The sequence below is a fragment of the Lepisosteus platostomus genome, chromosome 9, assembly GCF_059453375.1.
Source record: "Lepisosteus platostomus isolate fLepPlt1 chromosome 9, fLepPlt1.hap1, whole genome shotgun sequence".
NCBI classification, from domain to species: domain Eukaryota; kingdom Metazoa; phylum Chordata; class Actinopteri; order Semionotiformes; family Lepisosteidae; genus Lepisosteus; species Lepisosteus platostomus.
Window position 1 is genome coordinate 53,720,216 of NC_142619.1, and position 26,407 is coordinate 53,746,622.

A 26,407-nucleotide genomic window follows, 5' to 3' on the forward strand; every position below is an offset into this window, starting at 1 on the left:
GCTAAGCCCTTTCTCTCTCTCTTCCTCTTTCTGTGTGTCTGTCTTTGTCTCACTGTCTCTCTGTCCTTTCCACCTAAGAGCTTTAAGGATATTGACGGCGGATTCCAGTGTTGCCAAAGCAATAACAGTTTGCAAAAACATTTACAATAAAAAACGTTGTTATTTGGGATGCCCAGTCTCTGTTAGCCAGGCTGTGACAGGAGATCACATACTGGGACGCAGCTCTATATTAAAGTTTCCTTCTCCAAAAGAATTGGAAGCTGTTGGATTTTGGCAGACAATCGGGGACTCAATTTGTTATTTTAGGGAAGCATGTTTGTCTACTACCCGAGTAGCAGTGCAGCAGAAAGTGCCTCCTTGGTCTCTTTTTCTCTTCGCCTCCTCGACTGAAGCCAGCTGGGTTCCTCCAGGCCTGTGTTTCTCAGTGTATCGGTGAGGTGAGGCGCTGGGAGCCGGGACCACAAGGACAAGCCTGAATATGTCGGCTCTCAACCCAGCGCACGCCGCACAGTCATTTCAGAAGACTGTGCACACGCACGCGCTGGGCTGGCCGCCTGCGCACCCGAGCTGTGGCTCTCTCCCACACGCCGTGAGAGCTCGCTGACGGAAACCGCAGCTGACAAGAGCAGCCCTGGTTCTTTTTTTTTATCTGCATATTGTTTTCACTTTCAGTCACTGACAGGGGGGAAAAGCGCGTGCCGACAGCGCGAAGGCTGGAGCTTCCCAGTGCCGCTTAGGAACCAACTCATTTCCCCGTCATTGAGCTGCATTCGTTTTTTCCAATAATAACTGCAGGGATCCAGCCCGGTGTAGATTCAGTGTCCAGGGCCGCGCTGTAACACTGTCACGGGCTCAGATGCGGGTCATTGCCAAGTATATTTATAGTAAGGAAGCGAGAGAATTTCAGGTGTTGGGAAATCAGCGAATTTTAAACCAGCCTAATTTCAAGCCCGTATCTGGATCCAAGAAGGTGGCACAAGAAATCCGCTGGGAATTCTTTCCATTCAGATGGGCGAAAGACGGCTTCTGCCCTTGTCACGTGACTGGGAGCAGCACATCTACTGCAAAGGCGGGAAGAGACGTCTCCTCCTGCGATGGAGATATCGGTGACCGGTTCCTTCCCCGTTTTAAGACTCCGGCGGTAATCGGACACGCTCACAGGCGGAGAAACTGGGAATCCCTTGCGCGGACGGTACAGTGCGGGCAGGGAATGTGGCGCCGAGGCCCCAGATGCCGGTGCAGGGTGTGAGGAGAGAGCAGGAGGTGGTAGGGAGGAAAGGGTCCCACTCCAGCCCGTCTTGTTCTGTTCGTTCTACTTTGACTCCAGAGGCCAATCGAGCTGTTCCGCGCAGGACCCTGCTGAAGGGCCTCCAACAGCAGGCCCAGGATGTCTCCTGTTCTTACAGTCTCCTTCCGCTTAAGGATGAAAACAAGGCTTCTGCTGCATAGCAGTTTGATCTAGTCCGGGTTTTCCTGCCTGCCGGGTCCTTCACATACTGTATCCAGGCGGAGAGACAGCACGGGGTATAAGCTGCCGGCAGATGCCGATACTGGGAACTGTGAAATTCCCAGGCGGTTTGCAAACTGCTTGGCTAACACAGAAGCTCAGTTACGTTACCATGCCAGAAATCTGGCCCTGCCCAGGCAGTTTGATAAGTGCCCGCAGCAGTTCGGGCAGATCCTGAATGGGCAAAAAAATACGGCACTGTCTGTACTAGCACACCACACCACAAAGGAAATAGTCTGCATAGTGTCCTTGCTCACGTTTGTTTTGTTGTGGGTTAAGATGTGACAGCCTTAAAACATACAAAGAGTCATTCACTCCCCAGTATAGCCTCGCCCTTGGCAGGCTGCAGTCAGTCCTAACTCAGAGTGGTTATCTGTCTTTGATCTGTCTTCTTATCCTCCAGAGGCAGTGGGAAATAGGAGAATTTAGAGACAGTCTTGGCTCCTGTCTCTGGTAGCTGGGTGGTCTGTGAAGGGGCTGGTGAAATATATATCTGACAGGGGTGGTGAGCACTGCTGCCTCACAGCTTCAGAGCCCTGGGTTCAGTTCTGGACCTGGGGTGCTGTCTGTGTGGAGTTTGTATGTTCTCTCCGTGTTCATGTGGGTTTCCCCTGGGTTCTCGCGTTCTCTCCCACAGTCCAAAAACATGCTGGTGGGTTAGCTGGCTTCTGGGCAAATTGGCCCTGGTGTGAGTGTGTGTGTGTGTGTATGGAAGAGTGGATGAAAATTCCCCAATCTGAAAAACCTGATACAGATATATGAGACTGCAGAAAGTGCTTCTATAAAGTATAGACTCGCTCCACTCGGGGGGAGTGGAGTATTTCAGGAAACAAGAAGTTTCCATTTTTAATTGTTCAGAACGTTTTAGCGCACAGACAAAATATTCTTGCCCATTTAAATGTTGTGCGAATCAGGGGGTGGGAAAATCATTTCACTGCATTGACAATTCTGATCTAAACACAACATGTTTGTGGTTGTCCAGGGAGGTGAATACTTTCTGAAGGCACGTGGAGATTAAGAGCTGGTCTTCAGAGGATAAAAGGGTTACGAAGGAAAGGATACCTATTAACCCATCATGCTTGTCTGGAGGCTAGTAGCTCATTGACCCGGCCTTTTCTCTAATGTTCGCAGGGCACTGACTTCAACAGCAGGGCCAGGCACGGTTCTTTCAGGACCACGGTACCCTTTGTGTTAAAAAGTGCCTCCCGGTCCTTGCCTTACTCTGCTTCCTCGTAACTTCCATTCAGCGTGTTCCCTCATATTCTCTTTCAGTGTTGAGCAGGGACTAATGCCTTCTGTTGTCACAACCTTTCTAGGATTTTCTATGCATACTTACATCAAGCCTCCTCGTACTGGTCTCATGAAATTGAAATGAGAAGCCTATCCTATCTGTGCATGGCATGCATTTTAGAACTAAGATTATTCGAATTGCCGTTCTTTGAACTTTTTCTGGGACAGCAACGTCCTTTTTAAGTCGCAGCACCCAGAACTAGGCGAGACATGATTATCTAACTTTCACAAGACTTCCTTTGAGGTTTCTCTCATCGCTTGCTTCCTCTTGAGGCTTCCTCTCCAGCTAGGTGGAATCGCAGAATAACTCTGTTTTTCCGTCCATGTTGTTGTTCTTTGCTCTGGGAAGTAGCCCCCTGGTCAGGATTTTACAGGCCGAGATGACAAGGCCCAAGGATGGACCTGGAGCAGATACACGTCAAGTCTGGAGGGGCTGGAGCTGCTCCTGTACTAGATGCTTGAACTGCAGTGCTCGGAAGCGGGAGTCGGGCTGTGTAGCGGACCTCCAGACTGCAGTGTCAGCGGGCTTCTGCAGGCAGGTGGTGGGTAGTCTGGCGGTACGTAGGCGGCGGAGGCCCTGCGGTTCGGCCTCCTGTCTGGACTCGCCCCGGTCTGACGCACCTGTACATTCCACAGCGGGGCACGACACGGGCCCACACCTCGCCTGCGTCGCCCGCAGGCTGGGCAGCACGCCCTGCACAGCCCGCTGGGACACTCGCGGAGCCCTGTCTTCAGACTGATTATTTCCTTCGTTGCAGCAAGCCTGTGTTTGATCTGTGGCTTATCCGCGCAAATTGGTGCCTCTGGCCCACATTCCTGGGACTGTCTTTGCCTGCCTGACCTCCTGCATTACCGTCAGGTGACTAGTGATGTACAAGGCCAAGCTACCCAGTTCCATATGAGGTCATGGGTCATCACTACTCTTAAATGTACTGTAGTACTGTAGTATCAGCACTGCTCACTCTTCTAGGTTAAGACCTAGAGTTTACAGTAACGGGAATCTCAGGGCAGGGCTGGCACACAGGAACCAAAGTACAGGAACCGAAATAAGATGTTTAATGTGTTTAGGTCAAACTCAAATATGCACAAGCTCTCAGAAAGCATTAGTAATATTATTATCAATGGACACGAATCAGATACCAGCAACAGCATTGTACTGTGGAAGAAGTAATATACGTAGAAAATGATCAACCATAATAGTGGGGGATTACAGCTGCCTTTGTTGATGTGGGAGGATGGATCTGAAAGCCATTGTCAAGACGAACACAAGAGGCGCTGTCGCTGAGGGTTATGGTGTCTTGTAAAACATGTTTTACAAAAATGCCAACATATTCAGCAAGCATCAGAAGAAACCAATCTGTTTATGCATGTTTGCAAAATCAAAATGTGCAGAGCTCTGGAGATCAATTAAATGTGTTTTGTTTAAGTGGTCCTTCATGACTGACTGGAATAACATTCGAGTCATTGTGGCTGTTGCATAATCATTAATCACCTCATCAGTGAGGGAGTTGACTGTGTGCAGGTGATGAGGTGATTTAACCTGATGAGTATCCAGCACGGTGAAAATCAAGAAAGAAAAACACAGAAAGGAACCAATACACCAGGAGAACAAAGCTCCCGTGTCTTCGGCGTGTTGGGTCTGGATGAAGTCAGCTCTCAGTCTGGGCCGCTCCCAGCAAACTCTAACCCGGCCAGACGATGCATGCAAACGCAGGTCATGGTCCGGGAAACCATGAGCTACTTCACCCACCCAAGATCGATAGAGGTCATCATGCTCCGTGGTAGTGCAAAAACAATCAGCCAGGTCACAACGCCACCAGCTGTTCTAAATAAACACTGTCTGCAGGCCAGATGGTCACTCAGGGTCATCAGAGCAATGGGACGAGGAGCTGTGAGCAACATGTGAGCCAAGGCCTCTTCAGAGATGAATCACTGCTCTGTGTCGACCACCCTGATTGATGTTAGGGATGTGACAGTGATTGTGTACACTGGGCAGCACAGACCTCCACAGGCAGGGAGTGATGGGAACCTGACTGACCTCACTTCCTGTCCTTCCTGACAGCACACGTCTTCATACTGCTCATGCAGCACCACCTTTCTTGCAAGATGAGTCTGTAACAGCTATGCTGTGGATGCCTGAATGCGGGACTTTAGCTCCGCTGACCGTTTATGGGATCTCACTATTGACCATGCAAATGCTCTCTTGTGTAAAACTCCCATAAATATTTGAAGGTAGTGCTTAAATAAACCATGACGTTTTGAATAAAAGCATTGTTCTTTTGCTTACTAAGTACCCTTATGAACGTCCTGCCAAGTTGTCTTCGCTGGCTCAGTGAGTCGACAGCGGATCAGGGCAGCGTCACCCGTCTGCGGTGGTGATGCGGGAGCTGAGTTTGAAGGCAAAGCTCTCGGTATACCGGTCGATCTACGTCCCTGTCCTCACCTATGTTCATGAGCAGTGGGTGATGACCGGAAGAACGAGATCGCGGATACAAGCGGCAGGAATGAGGTTTCTCCGCAGGGCTGCTGGGCTGACTGTTATGGCCACGAACTGAGATCCGTGCCGGGTCTTGTGGTAGACCCTATGCAATGCGGTAAGAGCTGGAGAAAACAGCAGGCGTGGTAAAAGGGAACACACAGGGGTTTAATAGTGCACAATAATAGTGACAGTCCGTGAGACAGTGAACGGGGGAGACAAAGAACGGCATCCAAATCCAAACAGGTCCAAAGGCAGGTCAGGGCACAGTCCGGGAGTCCAGCGGCGAGTAATCCATCCTGGGACACGACAAGGTTAAAATCCCCGGAAGGGGGGAACACACGGAGAGACAAGACACAGAGGTCCAGGGGTGATGGGGCGGGATCCTCCAGACCCCGGGCTCAGGAAGCGGGAGGTGTCAGGGATGAGGCCTGTGCCCTCAGGAGACGGATGTAGGGTATCCTGGTGCCAGGGGGGCCTCGTGACATCCGTACCCTAATGTTGAGCCCCGAGGACTGGAGGAGCTGGGTCTTTAAATAATACACATAACAAGGTACACCTGGGGAGTTAGCAACAATTACAGGAACAATAACGAGCGGAGCGCCCTCTAGGGAGGGATGTCGGGCGTGACACTGACTCTCCATGACAGGGCGAGGAGCTCGGCAATCCGGGAGAGCCTCAGAGCAGAGGCGCTGCTCCTCCAGATCGAGAGGAGCCGGTGGAGGTGGTTTGGGCGTCTCATTGGGACGCCCCCCCGGTCAGCTCCCGCTGGAGCTGTCCCAGGCACATCCCGCTGGGCGGAGACCCCATGGGAGACCCAGGACACGCTGGGGGGATTATATCTCTCGGCTGGCTTGGGACCCTCACCAGGAAAAGCGGAGTGAAAATGGGTGGACAGATGGCTCAGTTAGACAGTCTGGAAATGTATTGGCTATTGGCTTGGATTTGGTACTGTGAGCGGGCCGGGGTAGAAATCAGCTGTCTGTTTCATGTTGCGTGTGCTGGTCATGCTAAACTTCAAAGACTGTAGCAACCTAAAAAAGCACGCATTATGAAAATAGACGAGCTGTTTCGTTTTTCCTCTACTGTGGGCGGTGGTCAATCTGAATCTCGGCTGGGGAGCTCTCCTTTGTGCTTGGATATTGAGTGGCGGTGTGGCTGAGTTCAGATTGCCTTTCGGCGTGTTCACTGCTGGTTTGTCTCAGTCGCTGTGCAAGTGACAGGTCACAGTGACCCCTGTATGTACATTTTATATATGTAATATCACTCTTCTGGACTCTCCACTCAAAGGGCTTTACAGGTAATGGGGGCTCTCCTCCATCACCACCAGTGTTCAGCCCCACCTGGATGATGCGACGGCAGCCATAGTGCACCAGTACACTCCCCACACACCAGCTCTCAGTGGGGAGGAGAACAGAGTGGTGAATCCAATTCATATCTGGACATTTGTTTGTGCAATTTCTGGCTACAACACTGCAATTGGGGAATTTCCTGTTCAGTAGATATTCACACATCTGGAAAAGAGTCCCAGCTTGGTAATAAACAGTGTTGTTGGTTCAATACTATTCTGATGACCCCTCCCCCCTCTCTCTCTCTCTCTCCATCCAGGCCTGAGCCCCAGCAGAAAGTCCCATCAGCACCCCCTCCTCCCCCACCCCCTCCGCCCCCTCCAGAGCCGGCCGCTCCGCCTGAGCCGGAGGAGGAGATCCTGGGCTCCGACGATGAGGAGCAGGAAGACCCGGCCGATTACTGCAAAGGTCAGGAGAGCAGAAACTGCGAGAAGTTTCGCACCGGCTCCCAGAACTCTGGACACATTCGCAAGTCCGTGCCCCTTCCCTCCCGCGCAGCTGGGCTTCGTCCGGGCACGGCTGTATCGGGCGACTGGGTTACTAGGGGTCCGCCCCCTTCCTCCTCCCCCCCCCACAGCTGGGCTTTGTCCGGGCACAGCTGTATCGGCCGACTCAGTCACTAAGGGTTCTGGCTCTCCCAGAAAAGTCAGTCGTGTCCCAGCTCGGAGGAAGACTTACCTGCTGCAGCCGAGTTCATCTGTGTCTTAAAGATCGTGAAGTTTGGCTCCCTGCGGTGTTTGTGTAGGGATATCGTATTCCAGGGCCTGCGCTGTGGGAGTGAGGAATAAGCTATTGAGTCGGAGCTGATGTTATCCCTTCCTTGCAGATACAGCTGGGTGAGATCGTCGGTTCGGTCAGCTGCAATTGGCAAAGATCAGACGAGCGAGATACGCTTCCCTTCCCTTTGCAGACTTTCCCGTGTTCCTCATTTGAAATTTGCCAACGTGTCTGCTTGGAGACCCCTAGTCCCCACGGTTGCAGCTGAGGGGGCTTTCAGGAGGTTGCTAAGGTTGCTACCTCTCTGAATGGCTCACTCACTGACGTCCCTCAGTGGCCATGTGGAAACACCACAACAGCAGAACGGTGTCTCCGGTCCTGCTCTCTCTCCCGCTCCTTTCTCTAGAAAGACCTGCGGGACTTCGCTTCCACCACTCTCTCAAATTCGAAAAAGGGATTTGTCGGGATGACCGAGTTGATTCTTTCGCCGAAGCGCCGACTGATCATTTCTCAACTCAAACACGTTATCATGCAACACAGGCAGATAAGGTGGCCGTCTTACCCCTGGCCCTCGAAGAACCACCCTTGTCCCTCCTTGTTTACCCCCCCGACCCCCACTTCTGTGTCTCCCCCTGTGCCCCCTCTTCCTCCCCCTCTGTCTTCACACTCCGTCTCTCGCCGTCCCTCAGGAGGATACCACCCGGTGAAGATCGGGGACCTGTTCAATGGGCGATACCATGTCATCCGCAAGCTGGGCTGGGGGCACTTCTCCACGGTGTGGCTGTGCTGGGATATACAGTGAGTACTGCTCCCCTCCCCCGCCTCGGCCAGCCAGCCGCGCCGCTGTGTTCCTGACAGCGCGCGGTCTGTGTTCCAGGGGGAAGCGGTTCGTGGCGATGAAGGTGGTGAAGAGCGCCCAGCACTACACGGAGACGGCGCTGGATGAAATCAAGCTCCTGCGATGCGTGAGTCCTCCTGTCCCTTGCTCTCTCGCTCTTCCTGTGTCGCCCTTTCTCTCTCTGACCAGCCCGTCCTGCGTGCGGAAAACAGACCAGGGGATGTGCAGCCACGTTAAGGTCATGAGACACTGCTGAAACTCTGCTTAAGCTTGCACGGAGTCTGCCCTGCCTGTATCTGAGCAGATTAGTAATAACAATAAGAAGAAACCTTATTTTATAAGGGCATCGTCTCCAAGACAAACAAAGCTACAAAGATAGGAGATTAAAATAGCACAAAGAAGAGGGTTTATGATGCAGTAGGACAGACACAGACATAACTTAAATAAAGGCCTTTCTGAAGAAGAAGGCTTTGAATTTGGATTTGAAAGTGCTCAGGGAAGGTGGCTCTCTGATATCCTTGAGTATAGATTTCCAGAGCTCCAGGGTGTAACAGAAGACCCTGTCACCCATAGAGTGTAGACAGACTCAGGGGACAGATAGGAGACCAGAGTCCGATTAACGAAGGCTGCGAGGTGGGGTGTAGCCAGATAGGAAGTCTTCAGGTACTAAGGTGCCAAGCTATGCAGAGCCTTACAGGTGAGCATGAGGATTTTGAAGTCAACACAATGCCTGACTGGAAGCCAGTGCAAGGCCTCCAGGACAGGAGTAATGTGATCACTTGCCCACGACCTTTCCAGGTTTCTGAATTCCACCGAATTCTGGACATACCAGAGTTTGTTGTTTAGATACCCCAGCCAGTAGGAAGTTACAGTAATCAATTCTAGAGAAGACAAATGTATTGACAAGCTTTTCGGCGACAGTCAGAGACAACCTAGGATGTGGTCTAGCAATATTTCTGAGATGGAGGAATGATGGTTTTTGAAGTTTGGATATGTGTGATGCACATACAGTATGGGTTAAATGTTAAGCCTGGATCAAATATAACCCCCAAGTGATTTCAGGTTCATGGAAATGAGTGCTCTCTCATCATGGCAAGACCTGGAAGCAGGCAGGTAAAAAAAATTACCGGATTCCTGGATTCTCAGATAACCAAAGAGAGAGCTGGAGTAAATTACATGCACAGTAGTTTATCCCAGTTTTTGAGAAATTAGCACTGGTAAGTTCAGCAGGTGCTAAAGTATTACAGTGGAGTTTAATAGACCAGTCAACCGTTGAGAAAAATGGTTTGCCAATCGCTCAATTTGTTATAAAAAGAATGCATTTTCCTCCTGCAAGATCCCTGTTTCTAAGCAGTATCCTTCTTCTGTGCAGACTGATGATGAAGAAGTTCTCATCTCTGATTAAAGTATTTTCCACATTGAACTACTGTAGAAGCTCAATGGGAGTCTATCTAATATACAATAACGTTGTATCTTGTATCTGCACTGAGATGTGGTGGGGTACTTCTGCCTGGACTGTTATTAATTACTATAAAAATGCTAATTAATATAAATGGGCAAAAGAGCTAAAATATTAGGATGTTTTGTACAACTGAATAAGATTGGTAGATGCATTTTCAGATTTTATACACCTTGATCTGGGATGTAGAGGTGACACTGAAATCAGGCCAGAGATATTGTTTTTCTTGAAGTCAGTAATACCAAAGTGAATTAAAGAAGAACTGAACTAAATTTAAATAGTACAAAATCAGATGTGATTTGTACTCTCAAATCAAGTTTTTTTTTTAAGTTCTGAGATTAGGTTTTGATTCTTGCAAATTTGTTCACGGCAAATATCTGGACCTTCTAAGCTTGTGCTGTATCTCTGAATTAATCAAGATAAAAGGGTTGACTTTGGGCTCCTTTTGTTTTTTCAGACATGCAAAGTTTTCATGAAATGGGAGCTGTATGAAGACAGTGGCCCAGGTCTATATTTTACCAAGGGCTTGTACAATAAAATATTTGGGTTTCTTAGCTACCAGAACTGTCCCAGTTCACAAAGCAGCTGTATAGCAGAAAGAATCATTATCATGTTGAGAAAATAAACGCCCCCTCCTCTACCTTAGACAAATGTGTTGCAAATTTAAAATACAAGTGTGGATTTCCAGTGTGTAGGAGTATCAGCTGAAGGAAGCTGAAAAGACAGAGGTGTTAGACGGGTATTGGAATAATCTTAGCTGCGAATATAAATAGAAACGGTTCAGCTTCTTTCCTCTGTTTCAGTGTTGATATTCAGCTTATTTTCATAGCTGATCCCCTCTGTGTTGTGGGCTGTCTGTTTGCACCCCCAGGTCCGGGAGAGTGACCCCAGTGACCCCAACAAGGACATGGTGGTCCAGCTGATTGACGACTTCAAGATCTCGGGCGTCAATGGCATTCGTATCTTTCAGAGAAAGAGGGAGGGAAAGTGTGTGTGAGGTGTATGTTAGGGGTTGTTATAGTAGCTTTTATTTTCCATGGACGGTCCATCGTCTGTGGTCCTTGACCCCACGCTCAGATGTGTGCATGGTGTTCGAGGTGCTGGGGCACCACCTGCTCAAGTGGATCATCAAGTCAAACTACCAGGGGCTGCCACTGCCTTGTGTCAAGAGCATCATCAGACAGGTAACACTGGCGCTTGTGCACAATCCGAAAGTCACATACTGTACTGCCATGCTGTGCTGACACACTGCAGTCACACACTGACGCACAGCTCTCGGAAGATTAACTCAGCGGCATAGTGCCTGACCTGAAGTCACGGCAGTCTCACAGTACTCTCTGCTGTACAACAGTTACTTTATGCTTTGACATGCTCTTGTAAAAAATGCAATACGTGTTTTAAGAGACGGCCACCCAGGCGCTTGTAGGCATGTGGTACTGTCTGTGAGGGACATGTCTCTCCTCCAATTGGTGCGGTTACTCCAGTATCTGGCGGTGCTGCCTGTGAGGGACATGTCTCTCCTCCAATCAGTGTTGATCATCCACTATGGGCGGTGCTGCTTGTGAGGGGTAAATCTTTCCTCCAATCAGAGCTGATCCCCCAGTATAGGGTGGTGCTGCCTGTGAGGGACACGTCTTTCCTCCAATCAGCGTTGATCCCCCAGTATGGGGCGGTGCTGCCTGTGACGTGTTAAGAGACGAGTGACTGGAAGTTGGGTGGGTTCAGAGGAGCTACTTCCTCATTCTCCCCCGTGTGCAGTGGGGGGGTTTGTAGCTGTGAGCTGAAACGTGAAACGTGAAACGCACAATTGACAATGGCAAAACTCGGGGTCAGTATAGCAGAAAAAATTGGCGATTCTAATTTAAAAAAAAATAAGAATTCTTTCCCTTCCTCCCTCTTCTCTCACTTTCTGCATCCTTCTGTTTCCCCTCTTTCTCCATTCTGCTTTATCCCTTTGACCCCACTCGTCCCCCCCCGACCACAACTCTCTCCTAGGTGCTGCAGGGTCTGGACTATCTCCATAGTAAGTGTAAGATCATTCACACCGACATCAAGCCGGAGAATATCCTAATGTGTGTGGATGATGCCTTTGTACGCAGGATGGCTGTTGAGGCCACAGAATGGCAGAAGGCTGGGGCACCCCCCCCCTCTGGATCTGCAGGTACCCCCAAATTCAGTGCCTCTCTGTTACTGGTGTGAGTGTCTGTGCACATGTGTGGTAAAGTACGCAATGAAAGGCGGAGGAGCAGCTGGTGTGCTATTCCTGCAGTGTGTGTTCTTTGGGATGTACTGTACGAGACGCAGCATCTGCAACGCGGTTCTGCTGTGTAAATGGAGTTCCTAGCAAGAGGTAACAGTTCTTCGCTAGGTTCTTGTCCAGGACACCGACAGCTGCTGCTGCATATGTGGTTTGAGTGGAACCTGGGGCTTGCTAGCTTTTTATGGTGGTAGTATCCCCTTGCAGTGACTTACAATTGATGTAGCCTCGGTAATCCAAACGTGATGGTTCATACTGTAAACTTTTATGGATGAAAAAGGTTAAAAACAAAAAACCTGATATATATATATATCTGTTGCATAATCACCCCTTTGGAAATCAAAATGAGCTCAGACACAAAAAAACGAATTGCTTTGGTAAGTCAAACAGTTTGCCGAGTAGCCTCTGAGCACGTGTGATAAACGAAGCAGTGCACCTGATTTCAGAATAAATACTGAGGTTGAATACTTCTGCTGTATAATACAGCTCTCCCCAGAGAGACCAGTGCTCTGTTCCTGCAGGATGGTCTGCTGTTACCCCTAACCCCTGATCACCCTCAGAAAGTTTAGTGGTTCATTTTCCCAGCAGCTGTACTCCGAACCCTGGATTTGCGCTCAGGTGATCCAGGCTCAGGTTATAGGGCTCTGTGCTGCTTCGACAGGTGTTGTAAAAGGATGTGGCTCACTGTAAAGATGACCGCCTTGATATTCTCCCCGTCTCCCTAACTCGGCTCCCTCTCTCTTTCTCACTCTCCGACAGTTAGCACCGCACCCCAGCTCAAACCGGTGAGTAAGCTCTCTGACGCGCACACTGGAGTGAGAGACACATGGGTGAGATACCTGGAGTGAGGAAGGGGAGAGTTGAATCACTCTTTGGCAAAGATATTGTGCGTACATTGAGTGGAACGAACACAGTGGGGCTTCAAGGTAACACAGATACACACTGGAAAATGGTATCGTTCTTCTAGTGAACCAGTCTTTATCAGCCAATCTGTCCCTGTGGCAGTAAAATATGAGGGGTATTTAGAGAAAGCTTTGAACACATGGGAAGATAGCCCAGTGGAGCCTTTTCATCTCGGACTCTGTAAAACCATCCTGCAGACATGCAGGAGTGCCCCCAGCAACCAAAACAGAGATTTTCCCATTCCGCTCCCCATGTGAACGAGGACAGGTGAATTCGGGGGCTGTCTGGCCCCCCCCCCCCAGATCCACGCTTAATCCACCAGAACGCTGCTGGGCTGCCAGTGCCCCCCAGAGGTACACTCACACAGCCCTGAGCCAGAACAGAGCAGAGCCGCCTGCTAGACGCGCGACAGGACAGGCGGAGGTCCGTTTCACGTTCCCCTGCTGGTACCGTAACAAGGGGCGCGTGTTCCCCAAAACTCTCGAGGGAGAGTACTGGCATTGTATTTACACCACAGCTGTGAGGATCGACAGGCAGTAATGTTAAAGAACTATCACCTCAGGATGGTGAAACCTAGCTGGAAGAAGGTACCTGTGAAAAAGTCTGAGGCGTTTCTGTTGACACATCATTTATATGTTCTAGACAGTGTGGCAAACCAATAAGAAAGATAAACAAAACGTTAGAATAGTTGGTTGGTGTGGAATTAAAAAAAAAGGTATTTTAGATTAAATTTGGGTATCTTATATAACACTGGTAAGGACTCATTTACAATACTGTGTACAATTTCGGTCTTCACGTTATAGAAAAGATATTGCTTCTCTGGAATCAGACCAGAGAAGAAAAACCAGATTACCAGATACCATCCCCTGCTTGGGGATGTGGTGTCCACTCCTGGTCCTGCTGATCCACACACCTGTTGATTTTTGTTCAATTCAATTTATTTGTATATGGCGCCTTTCACAACAAGGTTGCCCCCAAGGCCCTTAGCGATACGAGTGACCATCCGTGTTGTGAATACAGAACAGAAAAGACCAGAAGACAACGGAGGAGAGGAACCAAAAACTCCTCTGTAAGGAGAAAAGAAACCTCTAGGGGTCCAAGGCCAACTGGCTGCCCTACCCCTCTGGGCATGCTAACATGCCAAACTCACTGTTGGACAATCAAACCCTTCATTGACTTAATAATAAGATTAATTTCAGCTGTTTGTTCCCAGCTCTCAAGCAAGCTGGAGCTTCAACTGTCGTGTTTTGTAAGTGAAATGAATTCCCAAACTGGTGACTAGAAACAAAATGCAAATATTTAATTGAAGCGGCTTCTAAGATGGAGTGAGGCTTGAGTTCTCTCCTGAAGGGGGGGGTGGGGGAGAGTGAAAACCAGCAGGGCCAGGCCTGGGAGCCCGTGGCCAGTCTGAAGGAACTGAACCTTCTTAGTCTTGACCAGAGCAGAGAATGAGGGGCCTGATGCAAGCGTTCCCCTTCCTCAAAGGCACTGACCGAGTCAACAAAGCGGGTTTCCCTTCAGAAGGAACAGTGACACACCCGCCAGGGGACACCAGTGGTAACTTTGAGGAAGTGGATGTCAAACTGGGAGCAGCAGGTATTTCTTAGCACAGAAATACCGGAGAGGGCAGAGGACTGGCAGGCTGGGGTGGCACAGATCTGCAGGATTGCGAAAGGCGCGTCGTTCCCCCAGGCCAAAGTGCCGGCCCCCCTCCCCCGTCTCTCCCCTCACTCTCCCTTCCCCCCCCCCCCCCAGGTGGGCAAGATCTCCAAGAACAAGAAGAAGAAGCTGAAGAAGAAGCAGAAACGGCAGGCGGAGCTGCTGGAGCGCCGCATGCTGGAGATCGAGGCCCTGGAGCGCGAGGCCGAGGAGCAGCGGGCCGGCGGGCAGGGCGGGGGGGGCGACTCGGAGGCCCCGCCGGGCCCACGGGGCCTCCCGCCCTCGCCGTCCCCGGCCCCGGAGGAGGAGGAGGAGTGCGGCGCGGACAGCGAGGAGGGGGAGGAGGAAGAGGAGGGGGAGTGCCGGCTCATCAACCACGCCGGTCAGTCCCCAGGGCGGACGCTGTGTAGCGTAGCGCAGTGAAGGTTGGTTCTGTGCTGAGAGGCACAGAAGAGAAACGCTCAGTCCCGGCTCCTTCAGAAGACTCCACTAGTGTTTCTTTTCTTATCTTCCTGCACGGAGCGAACCCACTCCTTTGCCGCTGACGCAGTGCTATGTCAGCACTACAGGATGTACAGTGCAGTCAGAGAGTGGAAGCACTGAGCTCCGGCCTGGAGACCCCGGAGACGGGATCTGGGGCATTGTCCCCTTGAGCCAGGCGCTGTACCCGATGGCTGCAGTAAATGACCTGGTGGAAAAAGTTCTTCTCAATTGACTTGTCTGGTTGAATCAAACAAGTAGAACGAAGTTACGTTATAATGCAGTTGTCCCGAGCGCAATGTGGTACTTTCCACAAGAGTAGGATATAATGCATTTCGGTACACAGCACAGAACAATAGGGCACAATCGAGTGCACAAGACACTCTCAAATAGCACACCATCCGTGCTCAAGTAAGTTTGCATGACCATTTCTGACATCACACTCCAGGGCACTGCAGTTAATGAGATGACAGTGCAGTAGTGCATGGCAAAGAAATGTCAATCTTTTCTGTACAGTGTTACTGCAAACACTGAACCTGCTTCTCTGGCTTTCTCTCTGCCTCTGCAGATGCGGGCCTGGAGCAGCTGCAGCAGCAGTGGCAGGAGGCGGCCCCCAGCACAGAGAGGGAGCAGGAAGAAGGGCCGGCGATGGAGAGGGAGGTGGGGAGAGGAGAGGCGCAGGAGGCGGAGGAGGAAGAGGAGGAGGAGGAGGAGGAAGAGGAGGAGGAGGAAGGACCAGACCCCGAAAGGGAGACAGAGAAGGACCTAGAGCGCACGTCCGGAACAAGAGAAACAGGAACGGAGAAGGAGGCGGAGGCAGAAACCAGGAATGAGAGAGAAGAGGAGGAGGAGGAGGAGGAGGAAGATGACGACGAGGACGAGGAGGAGGAGGAGGAGGAGGAGGAGGAGGGCGAGGGAGGGTGTGGGGACTCTCTGGTACCTGGACACGCAGACACCCCCAAAACGAATGGCCACGTGCTGCTGGGGGGCAGCCCCCTGTGCGTGGGGGAGGAGGGCGGGAGGGGGCTGCTGTGTCCCACAGCGGAGCCCGAGCTCAGCAGCACAGACGGCGGCGGCTCCTACAGCAGCTCCTACGAACTCTTCAACGGCGAAGTCCCCGTCGTGGCCAACGGGGGGCGCCACCGCGGCACCACTCCCCGCTTCCCCGAGCTTCCCCTGGACCCCACCCAGGGGTCCCCCGCAGCCTCCCTGCTGCACGGCAGCCCCCCTCTGGACCGCAGCCGCACCGTGTCCTCGTCCAGCACGGGGGAGCAGCCCAAAGGTCAGTCCTGCCTTCCCAGCGGGCTGGGTCCGCGTTGAGCTCAGGCGCGCGCCCGTCCTCGAGACCAGGGTCAAATCGAAAGCCGGGGGTGTGGATCTCAGTTCAGTTCAGTTTATTGTCACGCTGCACGCACAAGGGCAGTGAAACGCGTATTTGCGTGCGTGCTCCAGTACAAAGAGTACAAAGACATTAAGGAAACGGCGAAAACATAGAGGCAGAGCAGCAGCAGCAACAGCAAGTGAAATAATATACTTCTTAGAAAAAGACAAAAAAAGGCCATCAGTGTGAGCCAGCGGCAGGGGCAGAGTTCAGTAACCTGACAGCTTGTGGGAAGAAACTGTACGTCTGGATCTGGACGTATGAGCCTTTATGCTCCTATAACGCTTACCAGAGGGAAGGGGGGAGACAGATGAGAAACCGGGATGGTTGTTGACCTTAGTGATACTTCCAGCCCTTCTTCCCTCACCCACCCAAATCCCCGTCGAACCCCCACGGTATCTTGTGTTCCCTGCCGAAGCCCTGATTGCATCATGCATCAGAGACCTCTCTGTCAGCACCGGCCTGACACTGAGCACCGGTCTGACACCGCAAGGCTGATGTTCTGGAGCTGCATGCTGCAGGGGCGTACGCCGCAGTCGCTATTAGTAGCCTGCATCCTAGGCGTGACAATAAACTGCCTCTCGCAGACGAATGATCCCAGGGGCCGTTCCTGCACTGACAGGGGGCGAGGAAGATCAATCCAGCTTCGCGTTCACCTTGGGTTCTGATTATTATGATTATTGTCATGGGTTCTCATCCAGCCTGTTCAGGGAAAGGCACAAACCGTTCTCAAGGACGCGGGAGATTGTCAGATAGTCAGAGATACACTGGGTGGGGGAAAAACCCAGGAGGTTATTCCGTCCAATATAACTCGAAGAAGCAGAAATGGACGAGTGAGGGGACCCTCGAAGAAAGAGGGAAGACGACAAGTCGAAGTACAGGACAGTATGAGAACCTGAACAGAGTGCAGGCAAGAAAAGGACAGCTATTGTAAGAACAACGATATCACAGACATCGCAGGTGAAGGAGGACGCACTGCTGATTGATGTATAAAAGCTTAGCGCGGTGGTGCAGTCATGGACTGAGAATAGGAGGAAGGTTGTGTCAAAGGCAGTCGAGGAAACACTTGTTTCGCAGGAAAGTGGATTGTAAAATTCTAATGATAAAATTATAAGGGGCGGAGCGGTGGCTCTGTGGCTCAGGATCTGAACCTGTGGCTGGAAGGTTGCCGGTTCAAATCCTGCTGTTGGCAGAGGAATCCTACTCCGTTGGGCCCCTGAGCAAGGCCCTTAACCCCAGCTGCTCCGGGGGCGCCGTATAAATGGCTGACCCTGCGCTCTGACCCCCAGCTTCTCTCTCCCTGTCTGTATGTCTCGTGGAGAGCAAGCTGGGGTCTGCGAAAAGACGAATTCTTAATGCAAAGAAATTGTATAGGCCAATAAAGTGATGTGATGTTATGTTATGAGTCGGAAGTGCCGACACGCGTCGACAGAAGGAAAGGGCCAGTGGAGGGGGCGCTGTTGAAGGTGGGGATGGAGCAAACGGCTGTCGAATGTTTAAGGCGGTGGACGTGGGAAAAGAACCGCATCTCGCGCTTTGCAGAGGAGATGCAAAGTCTGTGATGGTGTCAGACATCGGACGCTAATGAACATGTTGAAAAAACTGGAGATCGATCGGCCAAGACTTAGAAATATGAAGTAATCTCTTTTGGGAACTTGCTTGCAGTGAATATAGAATATAGAAACCAATTAAAGGCTTGAGGCAAGGCTGTGTCTTTTCACCTGAGGTGTCTTTAAGATGCACCATGAGAACATACTGCTGCAGACGAAGGATTTACAAAGGCTGATCTGCAGCAGACACAATGTGAATAACTAGCATTATCTTGATGACACGGTTTGAATAACCGTATGGGATACAGGAAGCTGTTGTTCCTGTGATGAGAGGCGGGATGAAATGGAAAATCTGGTCTTACCTGGAAAGGAAAGGAGAGATCATAGACGACCTGGGCTAACTTCATCTCAAGAGCTGGTATAATGAACGTACAGTATCAACACTAGAAAGAGAAGAGATCTGTAGAGCACGTGGTCACTAATGTCCTATTGGAGAGAACAGAAGCCTACCTTTGCCTCAGCAGCATGTGCTGACAATCTCCTACTGGGTGTGATTGAATAAAAAGTGTGAATGTTTTTGATCTGTGGAGCTGACTGATGTGGTGCCCCCCACAGGTAAAATGCGTGCTGCTGACCTCCTGGTGAACCCACTAGACCCTCGAAACGCTGACACCTTGAGAGTGAAAATTGCTGACTTGGGCAACGCCTGCTGGGTGGTGAGTCAGAGAACAGCCCTGATAAAGCACAGGCTCAGTGACCACAGCCTGGCCATAGAAACTGGACACAGGCAGACCTGGCTGCCCAGAGAGGACAGGCTCAGTGACCACAGCCTGGCCATAGAAACTGGACACAGACCTGGCTGTCCAGAGAGGACAGACTCAGTGATCACAGCCTGGCCATAGAAACTGGACACAGACCTGGCTGTCCAGAGAGGACAGACTCAGTGATCACAGCCTGGCCATAGAAACTGGACACAGACCTGGCTGTCCAGAGAGGACAGACTCAGTGATCACAGCCTGGCCATAGAAACTGGACGACACAGGCAGACCTGACTGCCCAGAGAGGACAGGCTGTGCTCCCATTGCCTGCAGGGAGAAGCAGAAACAGACATGTACTTTCTGTTACACTTTAAGAAATACATAATGTACAACCAGGGTTAGTATTAGACAAACAGTCTTTAATAATGAAACTTTATTGCTGTGAATGTCTTGCTAATTGTTCCTTCTGTCCTTCTGTAATTGGTCACGCCCCTAAAGCTCTTTGAATTTGAATGTAAAAAGGGTGAAAGAGGAGAGCAGGATAAAGAGGGTCAGTGGGAGATGAGGGAGAAGGGGGTGGGGGTCATTAGTGTGCTTGAAGTCTGTGGCACTGGGACTGTCTGATTTCAGTCAGTCAGTCATTCACTGTCTCCTACTCCCATTTCTCCCTCTCCCTCCTCCTTCCTCCTTCTTCTCTCAGCACAAGCATTTCACAGAGGATATCCAAACACGGCAGTACCGATCCATCGAGGTTCTGATTGGGGCGGGGTACAGCACTCCTGCTGACATCTGGAGCACCGCTTGCATGGTAAATCAATCCTTAATCTTCTGAGTCAGGGCTGTCCATCTCTGGTCCTGAAGAGACCCGGTCCAGACAGCCCAGAGCTCTCCAACCCTGGTCCTGGAGAGACCCAGTCCAGTCAATCCAGGGCTTGTTCTGGAGGGACCCGGTCCAGTCAGCCCAGAGCTCTCCAACCCTGGTCCTGGAGAGACCCAGTCCAGTCAATCCAGGGCTCTCTGGCCCTTGTTCTGGAGGGACCCGGTCCAGTCAGCCCAGAGCTCTCCAACACTGGTCCAGTCAGTCAAATGGTCTCCAACAGAAAACATCCTCCCGGAGAGGGTAGTTTGTCAGATCGAGTAATTTAGAGATCATTTAGGACTAAAGGATCCACGTACTCTTCCACCCTTGATGACCAGAGTTCTCTTACCTGAACAGAAAACTTCCTTGATTGATCAGCAACTTCAAATCTTTAGGATCAAGTGAGCTGTAAGACTGGAGACCCTGTTGTAATGTGTCAGTGCAGTGTGGATTCATGCCTGTTGTGTACTCAGTAAAGCTACACCAATATTCTTTTTTTACCCTGTAACTGCATTAAAATGCTGATCGTTCCCTCTTTTTCTCTATCTGTGTTCTTCTTTTTCCCTCCTCCCTCACTATCCCTCTCTCCCAACATCCTTGCTTGCTGCCTTTTTCCCTCCTGCCCTCTCCCAATTTCCTGCTCCATCCGCCCGCTGGTCTTCCCCGGCCGCGCAGGCGTTCGAGCTGGCCACAGGGGACTATCTCTTCGAGCCGCACTCTGGAGAGGACTACTCCCGCGACGAGGGTAAGAGCGCCCCCTATCGCCGAGTCGAAGAGCAGCAGAGAGAGTGTTTGCTGCCATCCTATTCCATAGGATCATGTGTTTTATGTTTTATGAACAGTCTTTTAGGATGTGAGCCACCGATGTCCAGAGAGGAGTAAGCAGTCAGTTCTGTCCAGGCACTGCTCCCAGACTCGACTGCTGTGTCCCGGGACACTGCGTCAGCTTACTGCTAAAGTCTGGGATTTTAGTGCGGAACGCCCTTTCAGCTGATGGCACAGCCATGCTTTTTAACTGTATACAGTATTTTCAAAACTGCATCAGAAGGTCTTCAGCTGGTGCATTCGCACACCTCCCCGAGTCTCCTCTGAGCTGGGAACCTTGCCTTTGCTCACTGATCAGACACCGTACACCGCCACCTCTCATCCTCTCCCATTCCAGCTCCAACAGCTGCATGGCATGACGGATGAGTCACAGAGCTGCAGTGCTTGCCAAAGCAAAATATTTCCCCAGTTAGACTTGCACATCGGTCAGTCGCCCTCCTTCTCCTCCGCTTGTCTTGTTACCCGTCTCCAGATCTCACACTCCCAGTGTTGCCCTCAGACTTTCCCATTTTTACCTCTCTCCTCCTCTCACCCTGTCTCCTCTCTTCCCCTCCCCCAGTCCTCCCCATCACATTCTCTCCCTCGCGCTCGCAGACAGCCAGGTTCCCAGAGTGCCCAGGGAGTCCTCTCACTCCTCTCCAGGGGTGGAGGACTGGGGGCTTGCGTACGGCACAGAGCCCGGGCAGCCCCCCATTCCAGATACGGACCTCCTGTGGAAATCCGGTTCACAGTGTCGCAGAACTGATGACGGCTACTAGAAAAGCTGTTTGAGGTTTTCAAAACAGAAAGTTCAGTCTAGTAACATTTCAAATGATCTTCAGCGAGACAGCACTGAAAACGTTTGCTCCCTTATTAGAAAACGCTAGCATGCAGTGCTGGTCTCCAGACAGCGCCCCCTCTTCCTCTGTACCCCGTCTCTCACTCACCCCCTCTGGTGCCGGGTCACTAACGCTCCACTTTCTCCTTCTCTTCTTCCTCTCTGACTTTCCTCACTTCTTCTGCCTGTCTCCTATCTTTCTCCCTCCTCCTCCTCCTCCTCGCCCTCTCTCTCTCTCTCCTCTTCTTCTCTCTAGACCACATAGCCCACATCATTGAGCTGCTGGGCTGCATCCCGCGACACTTTGCCCTCTCTGGAAAGTATTCCCGGGAATTCTTCAACCGCAGAGGTAGAGCTGAAAATGTGCCCTGGACGCTGAGGGACAGACAGCCGGAAAACACTGGGACAGACTGACGGGGGGGGGGGGGAGATTGAAGGGGGAAACTTAAGGGCCATCGAGCAGCATGCCCCTTGAGAGTGTAGTTACCTTCCCACTGGGCGCCGTGCCCAAGATTGCAGACACTGTGGGCAGAAACACTGTGACACAGCAGGCCTGCTGTAGGTGGTAATATTGATTGGAGACATGCAGAAGTCATGAGATTAGCATGATCTAAGATTGTTTAATAAAAATTGCCCTGCTTATGTCGACATGTCACTACTAATTAAATTGCCCAGTGCACCCTGTCTGGGGCAGTATGAGCCCTCCTGGTCAGTGCACACAGTGCTGCACAGCGCCAGCGAGTCAGTCTGTCCGCTGTGTCCCCTGGCTGCCTGCCCGCCAGCCGCGCGCCGCACTGACCCGTCTACCTGTTCTGTCTCGTACTGTGCTGTGCGCGCTTGTCGGGGGGGCGTGTCGGTCACTGCGCAGATCACATCGCCCTCATCATTGAGCTCCTGGGCAAGATGCCGCGCAAGCTGGCCACGGCGGGGAGGTACAGCCGGGACTTCTTCACCAAGAAAGGTAACGGCCCCCGCGGGGGTCTGAGCCGCGAGGGGCCCCAGGGGCGGGTCCCCCCCACTGCCGAAGGGCACCCCTCGATCGCACTCTCTCCCCGCCCTGCTGTGCGGCGCCCCCTCCTCTCTCTCCGCACACCACAGCCCCGGGCCTGGCCGCGTGGCACTGCCGTGAGCAGGGCCTCGATCTGGCGGAGCCTAGTGCGCTCGCCAGTGACGCACACAGACGCACCAGGGAAGCACGGCTGTCTGTACGTTTGCTAAAGTAAGGCTCCGCGTCCTCGACCTCCAAACCAGGTCTCGTTCAAACCACAGTTCTATGTTTAGGTCCCAATTAAAATGAAACAGAGATGTTCCTTGTCTGAGACGGCCCTCTGCCCTGGATATGCACCTTTTTGGAATAGATGTTTTATTTAGAATAGAATAATCAAGGTCATTAATTTCAGTGTGAGAGAGCCTTGATTCACACAGTGTACACAGCACGCACTTATAAAGGAGCCTTACACACAGATAGCGAGGAGGCAGTTTCTCAATGGACGCTGCAGTGACTGGCCACACGCCGCTGTCAGGTCCAGGCCTGGGGGGGTGCTCTTTCAGCCTGGCCCGCCCTCCAGACGTAGTGGCCATGCAGACGTTAATACCCTGGAACGTCTTCATTAGCACCGATTGCGGTGAGGGAGGAGCCCTAACACAGCGACTAGGTGACGCAGTCCACAGTCCTGTCCGTGCTGGTACTGACCCCAGCCTCCTTGTCCGCCAGTCTCTGGCAGCTCAGCCGTTTGTCTCTGTCGGTGTGTGTTTGACCGAGTGCGCCTCAGGCCCGTGTCTTGTCTCTCCTGTGCTGACTGTTTCTCTGTTGGGCGTGTGTCTGCTATTGTTTGTTGTCTGATATTTCTTGCGTCTCTTTTCCGATCTCCGTCTTGCAGCGTTGTCTGTGTTGTTGAGTTCTCTGCCTTTTCTGACAGCGCTGCCTCTCTTGCCTCTCAGCGCCGCCTGCCTTCCTGGGCAAGCTAGCTGTGAACCGTGCCGCCCTCTGGCTCTGTCTTACTCCGTCTCTCCCCCAGCCTCCTCCTCTCTCTCTCTCTCCCTCTCAGCCACGGTTCTCCGTCTCCCCCTGCAGGTGAGCTGCGGCACATCACCAAACTCAAGCCCTGGTCTCTGTTTGACGTCCTCGTCGAGAAGTACGGTTGGCCGCCGGAGGACGCCGCCCACTTTACCCACTTCCTGTTGCCCATGCTGGAGATGGTGCCAGAGAAGAGGGCCTCCGCACGGGAATGCCTCAGCCACCCCTGGCTCACTTCCTAGCGGCGCCCCCTCTGGCGGCTTCTGGAACTGCCTCGCGTAGACAGCGGGGGAGGGGGCGGGGCGAGGGGGGTGGGGGGCTGCGGGACGCTCATTCCTACTCGGCATCACACTCGTGCCCCCGGGCTCACCCGCGGACGTGCGGCGGGAGGTGCAGTGTCTCTCCCTCTCGGCGCCGTCTGTGTCGCCTTGGAAACCGCCCCTGCACTTTGAATGAGAGAGGGGTGGGGGGGTGGACACGCTCCTCCCCTCGTGTCTTCCTCTGCGCTCGCACACGGCCGGCACAGCGCCCCCCCCCGGCCCCGGCCCCCCTCTCTCCCCCGAGTGTGCAGCGCGGCCATCGGAGCTAGAAGGGCTGCAGGGGTTGATCCCGGGTCTCCTCGCTGGCCGCAGGGCCAGGGGCAGGAGCAGGGGCAGGGGCAGGGGTAGGAGCAGGGGCGGGAGCGGGGCAGGAGCGGAGTGGGGCAGGGGTAGGAGCAGGGACAGGAGAGGGGCAGGGGTAGTGGCATGGGCAGTGGTACGAGCACAGGTAGGGGCAGGAGCAGGGCACGAGCAGGACAGGCGTGCCTGGGGCATGTGGGAACCCAGAGCAGGCCCCAGGGGCAGGAGCACTCTTCCGGGGGCAGGGGGACGTCCCGCGGGTCGGCCGGAGCCAGCCGGCGGTTACCTACAGTGCGGCTCAGGAGAGCCGGTCCCGTTCGGTCCCGTTCGGTCCCGGCTGATGCTGCGCTGGGCCGACAGGGCCGCTGGCCTGCGCTCTGGTCTCCCCCCGGCTCTCGCCGCCTGTCCAGCGGCTGGCAGGGGCAACTCTAGAGTCCCAGAGCTGCACTGCCACACTGGTCCACAGGGGGGCCTACAGCTCTCAGGCCGTGGGGTCGTGAGGCGAGAGCGTTCTGGGGGGGGGCTGAGGGGGGAGAGGGGGACAAGTGTGCAGGGAGCGGGGCAGCAGGTGCAGTGTTCAGTGGCAGGTCCAGTCACACAGCTCAGAGCCGGGGACCGGCCCGAGGGGCCCGACTGCTCACACAGCCAGACCCAGCGAGAGCGGAGGGGGAAGATCTGGGAGAGGAAACAGCCTTCGCCTCCGGTCTTCTCCAACAGTCGTGCGCTCCGCTCCCTCTCTTTCACAGCCCCTGTCTCTGCGTGCGGCCCCCCCGTCTCCTGCCGCTCGGCAAACCCCTGCCCGGCTCACGGTCACGGCCAGCTGTTTACACGGCGCCCTCTGCTGGCCGCAGTGCGCACTGCGCGCCGCAGACAGACTGCACATTCCAGGCCAGAGCGGAGCTGGCTGCAGCGGAGGAGGAGGAGGAGAGCGCACTGTGGACGGGGGGTCCTTCCCGCCCGGCTGGCCTGGCCCCGCGCATGGGGCAGGTGGGGGGCAGGTGGGGGCAGGGCCCGGTGGCCGTGTGCCGTGTGCAAGCTGCTATCCTGAGTGTTTTTGTCGCTGTTGCACCTTCAAAGCAGGAGCCAGACAGTGCGTGTGCTGGTGGTGGGACGGGCGACGGAAGGGGTGTTTATTATTCTGTTTCGGTGAGAAGCATCTACACGTTCCTGGGTGCCGTGTGTGAAAATGGAGGAGCCCCTGTCCCCTTCTCCCCAGCCCTTACTGTAGACGGTACGCCTGTACATTCCAGCTCCCAGAGTGCTGCTCCTGCCCTCTGGCTCGAATCCCTAGAAAGATCAAACCCTGTTTTTGGTTCGGATTGACCCCCCTCCCTGGCCCGGCCCTTCACAGTTTGGGCCCAGCTCCCTTCCCCAGGTCGTCTTTTGTTTTTTTTCTAAAAGGAGGTTGCACTTGTCTTTGTAAATTTGTTCAGGGATTAACTTTGTACATAATATGGAGATGAACTGAGACACTGATCAGACGGAGGACGGACTGTGGCGAACAGGTTGCCCTCGCTCCCCGCGAGGAGCCCGGCTTTGGTTCAGCGCGAGATCGCCATGGAGACGCCCGCGCGCCGTGAGGAAGCACGGCGCTGCAGTCGCACAGAAAGAGGGGCCCCAAACCGGGCGGGGTGGGGTGGGGGTGGTGCCCCCTGCTGGCGGGCTGACTGCACTGCAGCTCTCATTGCCAACAGACTTCTACACCTTCACTCATCACGATTAGTCCAGTTGCCTATTTTCGCAATAAATAAATCTAGTAGATGGTGAAATATTTTTTAAAATAAAACAAACGAAATACATTAAAAAAAAAAAAAAGCCGGTGTTGTGACAGTGCCCGAATCTCGTATGTGTTGAGGTGCTTGTGTTTTGTCTGTTGGATGTTTTTTTCTTTCGGGGTTCCAATGATCATTTTTTACTGTGATGACACCTCAGCCCTCCCCCCTTACATGAACAGTGCTGCTCTTTGGGACGTGTTGGATGGGGAGCAACGATCAAACCTTTTTGCAATAATAATAATAATAATAATAATATTAATAATAATACAATTGTGACAATGCCGATGTTTTTGCACCGAACTCTCCCGATCTCACTCTCTCAGCCATGCCGACTGTTCTTCCTGACATCGACAGAAACGCGTCTCTTCTTGTCCGTGTTTTTCATTGACAGATTTAATAAATTGTAAATTTAAACCCAACTGCCTGCCTGTCGTGCTTGATGTGCAGCAGGGTGACCTCTGCCCCGTGAGACAGGAGTGGTGGCACGAAGGTGCTGCTGGCAGACGGGGGGTGGGGGGGGGCGTACAGGACCCCCACAGCCGATACAGCGGAGGGTCGTGGTTTCCCTCAGCCGCTCTTGCCAGCACAAGTTCAGTATGTTCTCGGTGCATTTGCCAGGTTTAGAAGCTCTTGCAGCCCTGCCTGTGAAGAGGAGTGGAATAACAGAACCAGGAGTGAGTGACAGTCGGGTCTCGGAGGGCAGGTAGGTCCGTTAAATTCTTGGCTCAGAGTCCAGCAGAACCTGGAAAGCACTGCGGCCTCATGGGACTTGAGTGTGACAGCCCGGACTGGGACGCCCTGGGGTACAGGGAGTCAAATACATGCTTCCTAATTATCCAGCTAGATTGTCGATCACTGCAATGAGCTAGT

General features: G+C 52.8%; 1 protein-coding gene across 8 annotated transcripts in view; it reads left to right on the forward strand.

Annotated features, from left to right (window-relative positions):
* srpk2 (SRSF protein kinase 2) overlaps positions 1-25,956 on the forward strand; it is a 70,749-nt gene extending 44,793 nt beyond the window's left edge. For 3 of the 8 annotated variants that reach the window (XM_088645585.1, XM_088645588.1, XM_088645582.1), the window contains 14 exons: positions 6,882-7,030; positions 8,029-8,137; positions 8,217-8,304; positions 10,508-10,595; positions 10,714-10,820; positions 11,632-11,797; positions 12,653-12,723; positions 14,552-14,837; positions 15,504-16,217; positions 18,482-18,582; positions 19,325-19,432; positions 20,159-20,228; positions 21,994-22,086; positions 23,200-25,956. In XM_088645585.1, coding sequence (XP_088501711.1) covers positions 6,882-7,030; positions 8,029-8,137; positions 8,217-8,304; positions 10,508-10,595; positions 10,714-10,820; positions 11,632-11,797; positions 12,653-12,723; positions 14,552-14,837; positions 15,504-16,217; positions 18,482-18,582; positions 19,325-19,432; positions 20,159-20,228; positions 21,994-22,086; positions 23,200-23,384 — 2,335 coding nt within the window. In that variant the 3' untranslated portion in view covers positions 23,385-25,956. Of the gene's footprint in view, positions 1-6,881; positions 7,031-8,028; positions 8,138-8,216; positions 8,305-10,507; positions 10,596-10,713; positions 10,821-11,631; positions 11,798-12,652; positions 12,724-14,551; positions 14,838-15,503; positions 16,218-18,481; positions 18,583-19,324; positions 19,433-20,158; positions 20,229-21,381; positions 21,475-21,993; positions 22,087-23,199 lie in introns of all 8 variants that reach the window. The other 5 variants (XM_088645589.1, XM_088645587.1, XM_088645583.1 and 2 more) reach the window with 5 other exon arrangements.
* The last annotated feature ends 451 nt before the right edge of the window (positions 25,957-26,407 follow it).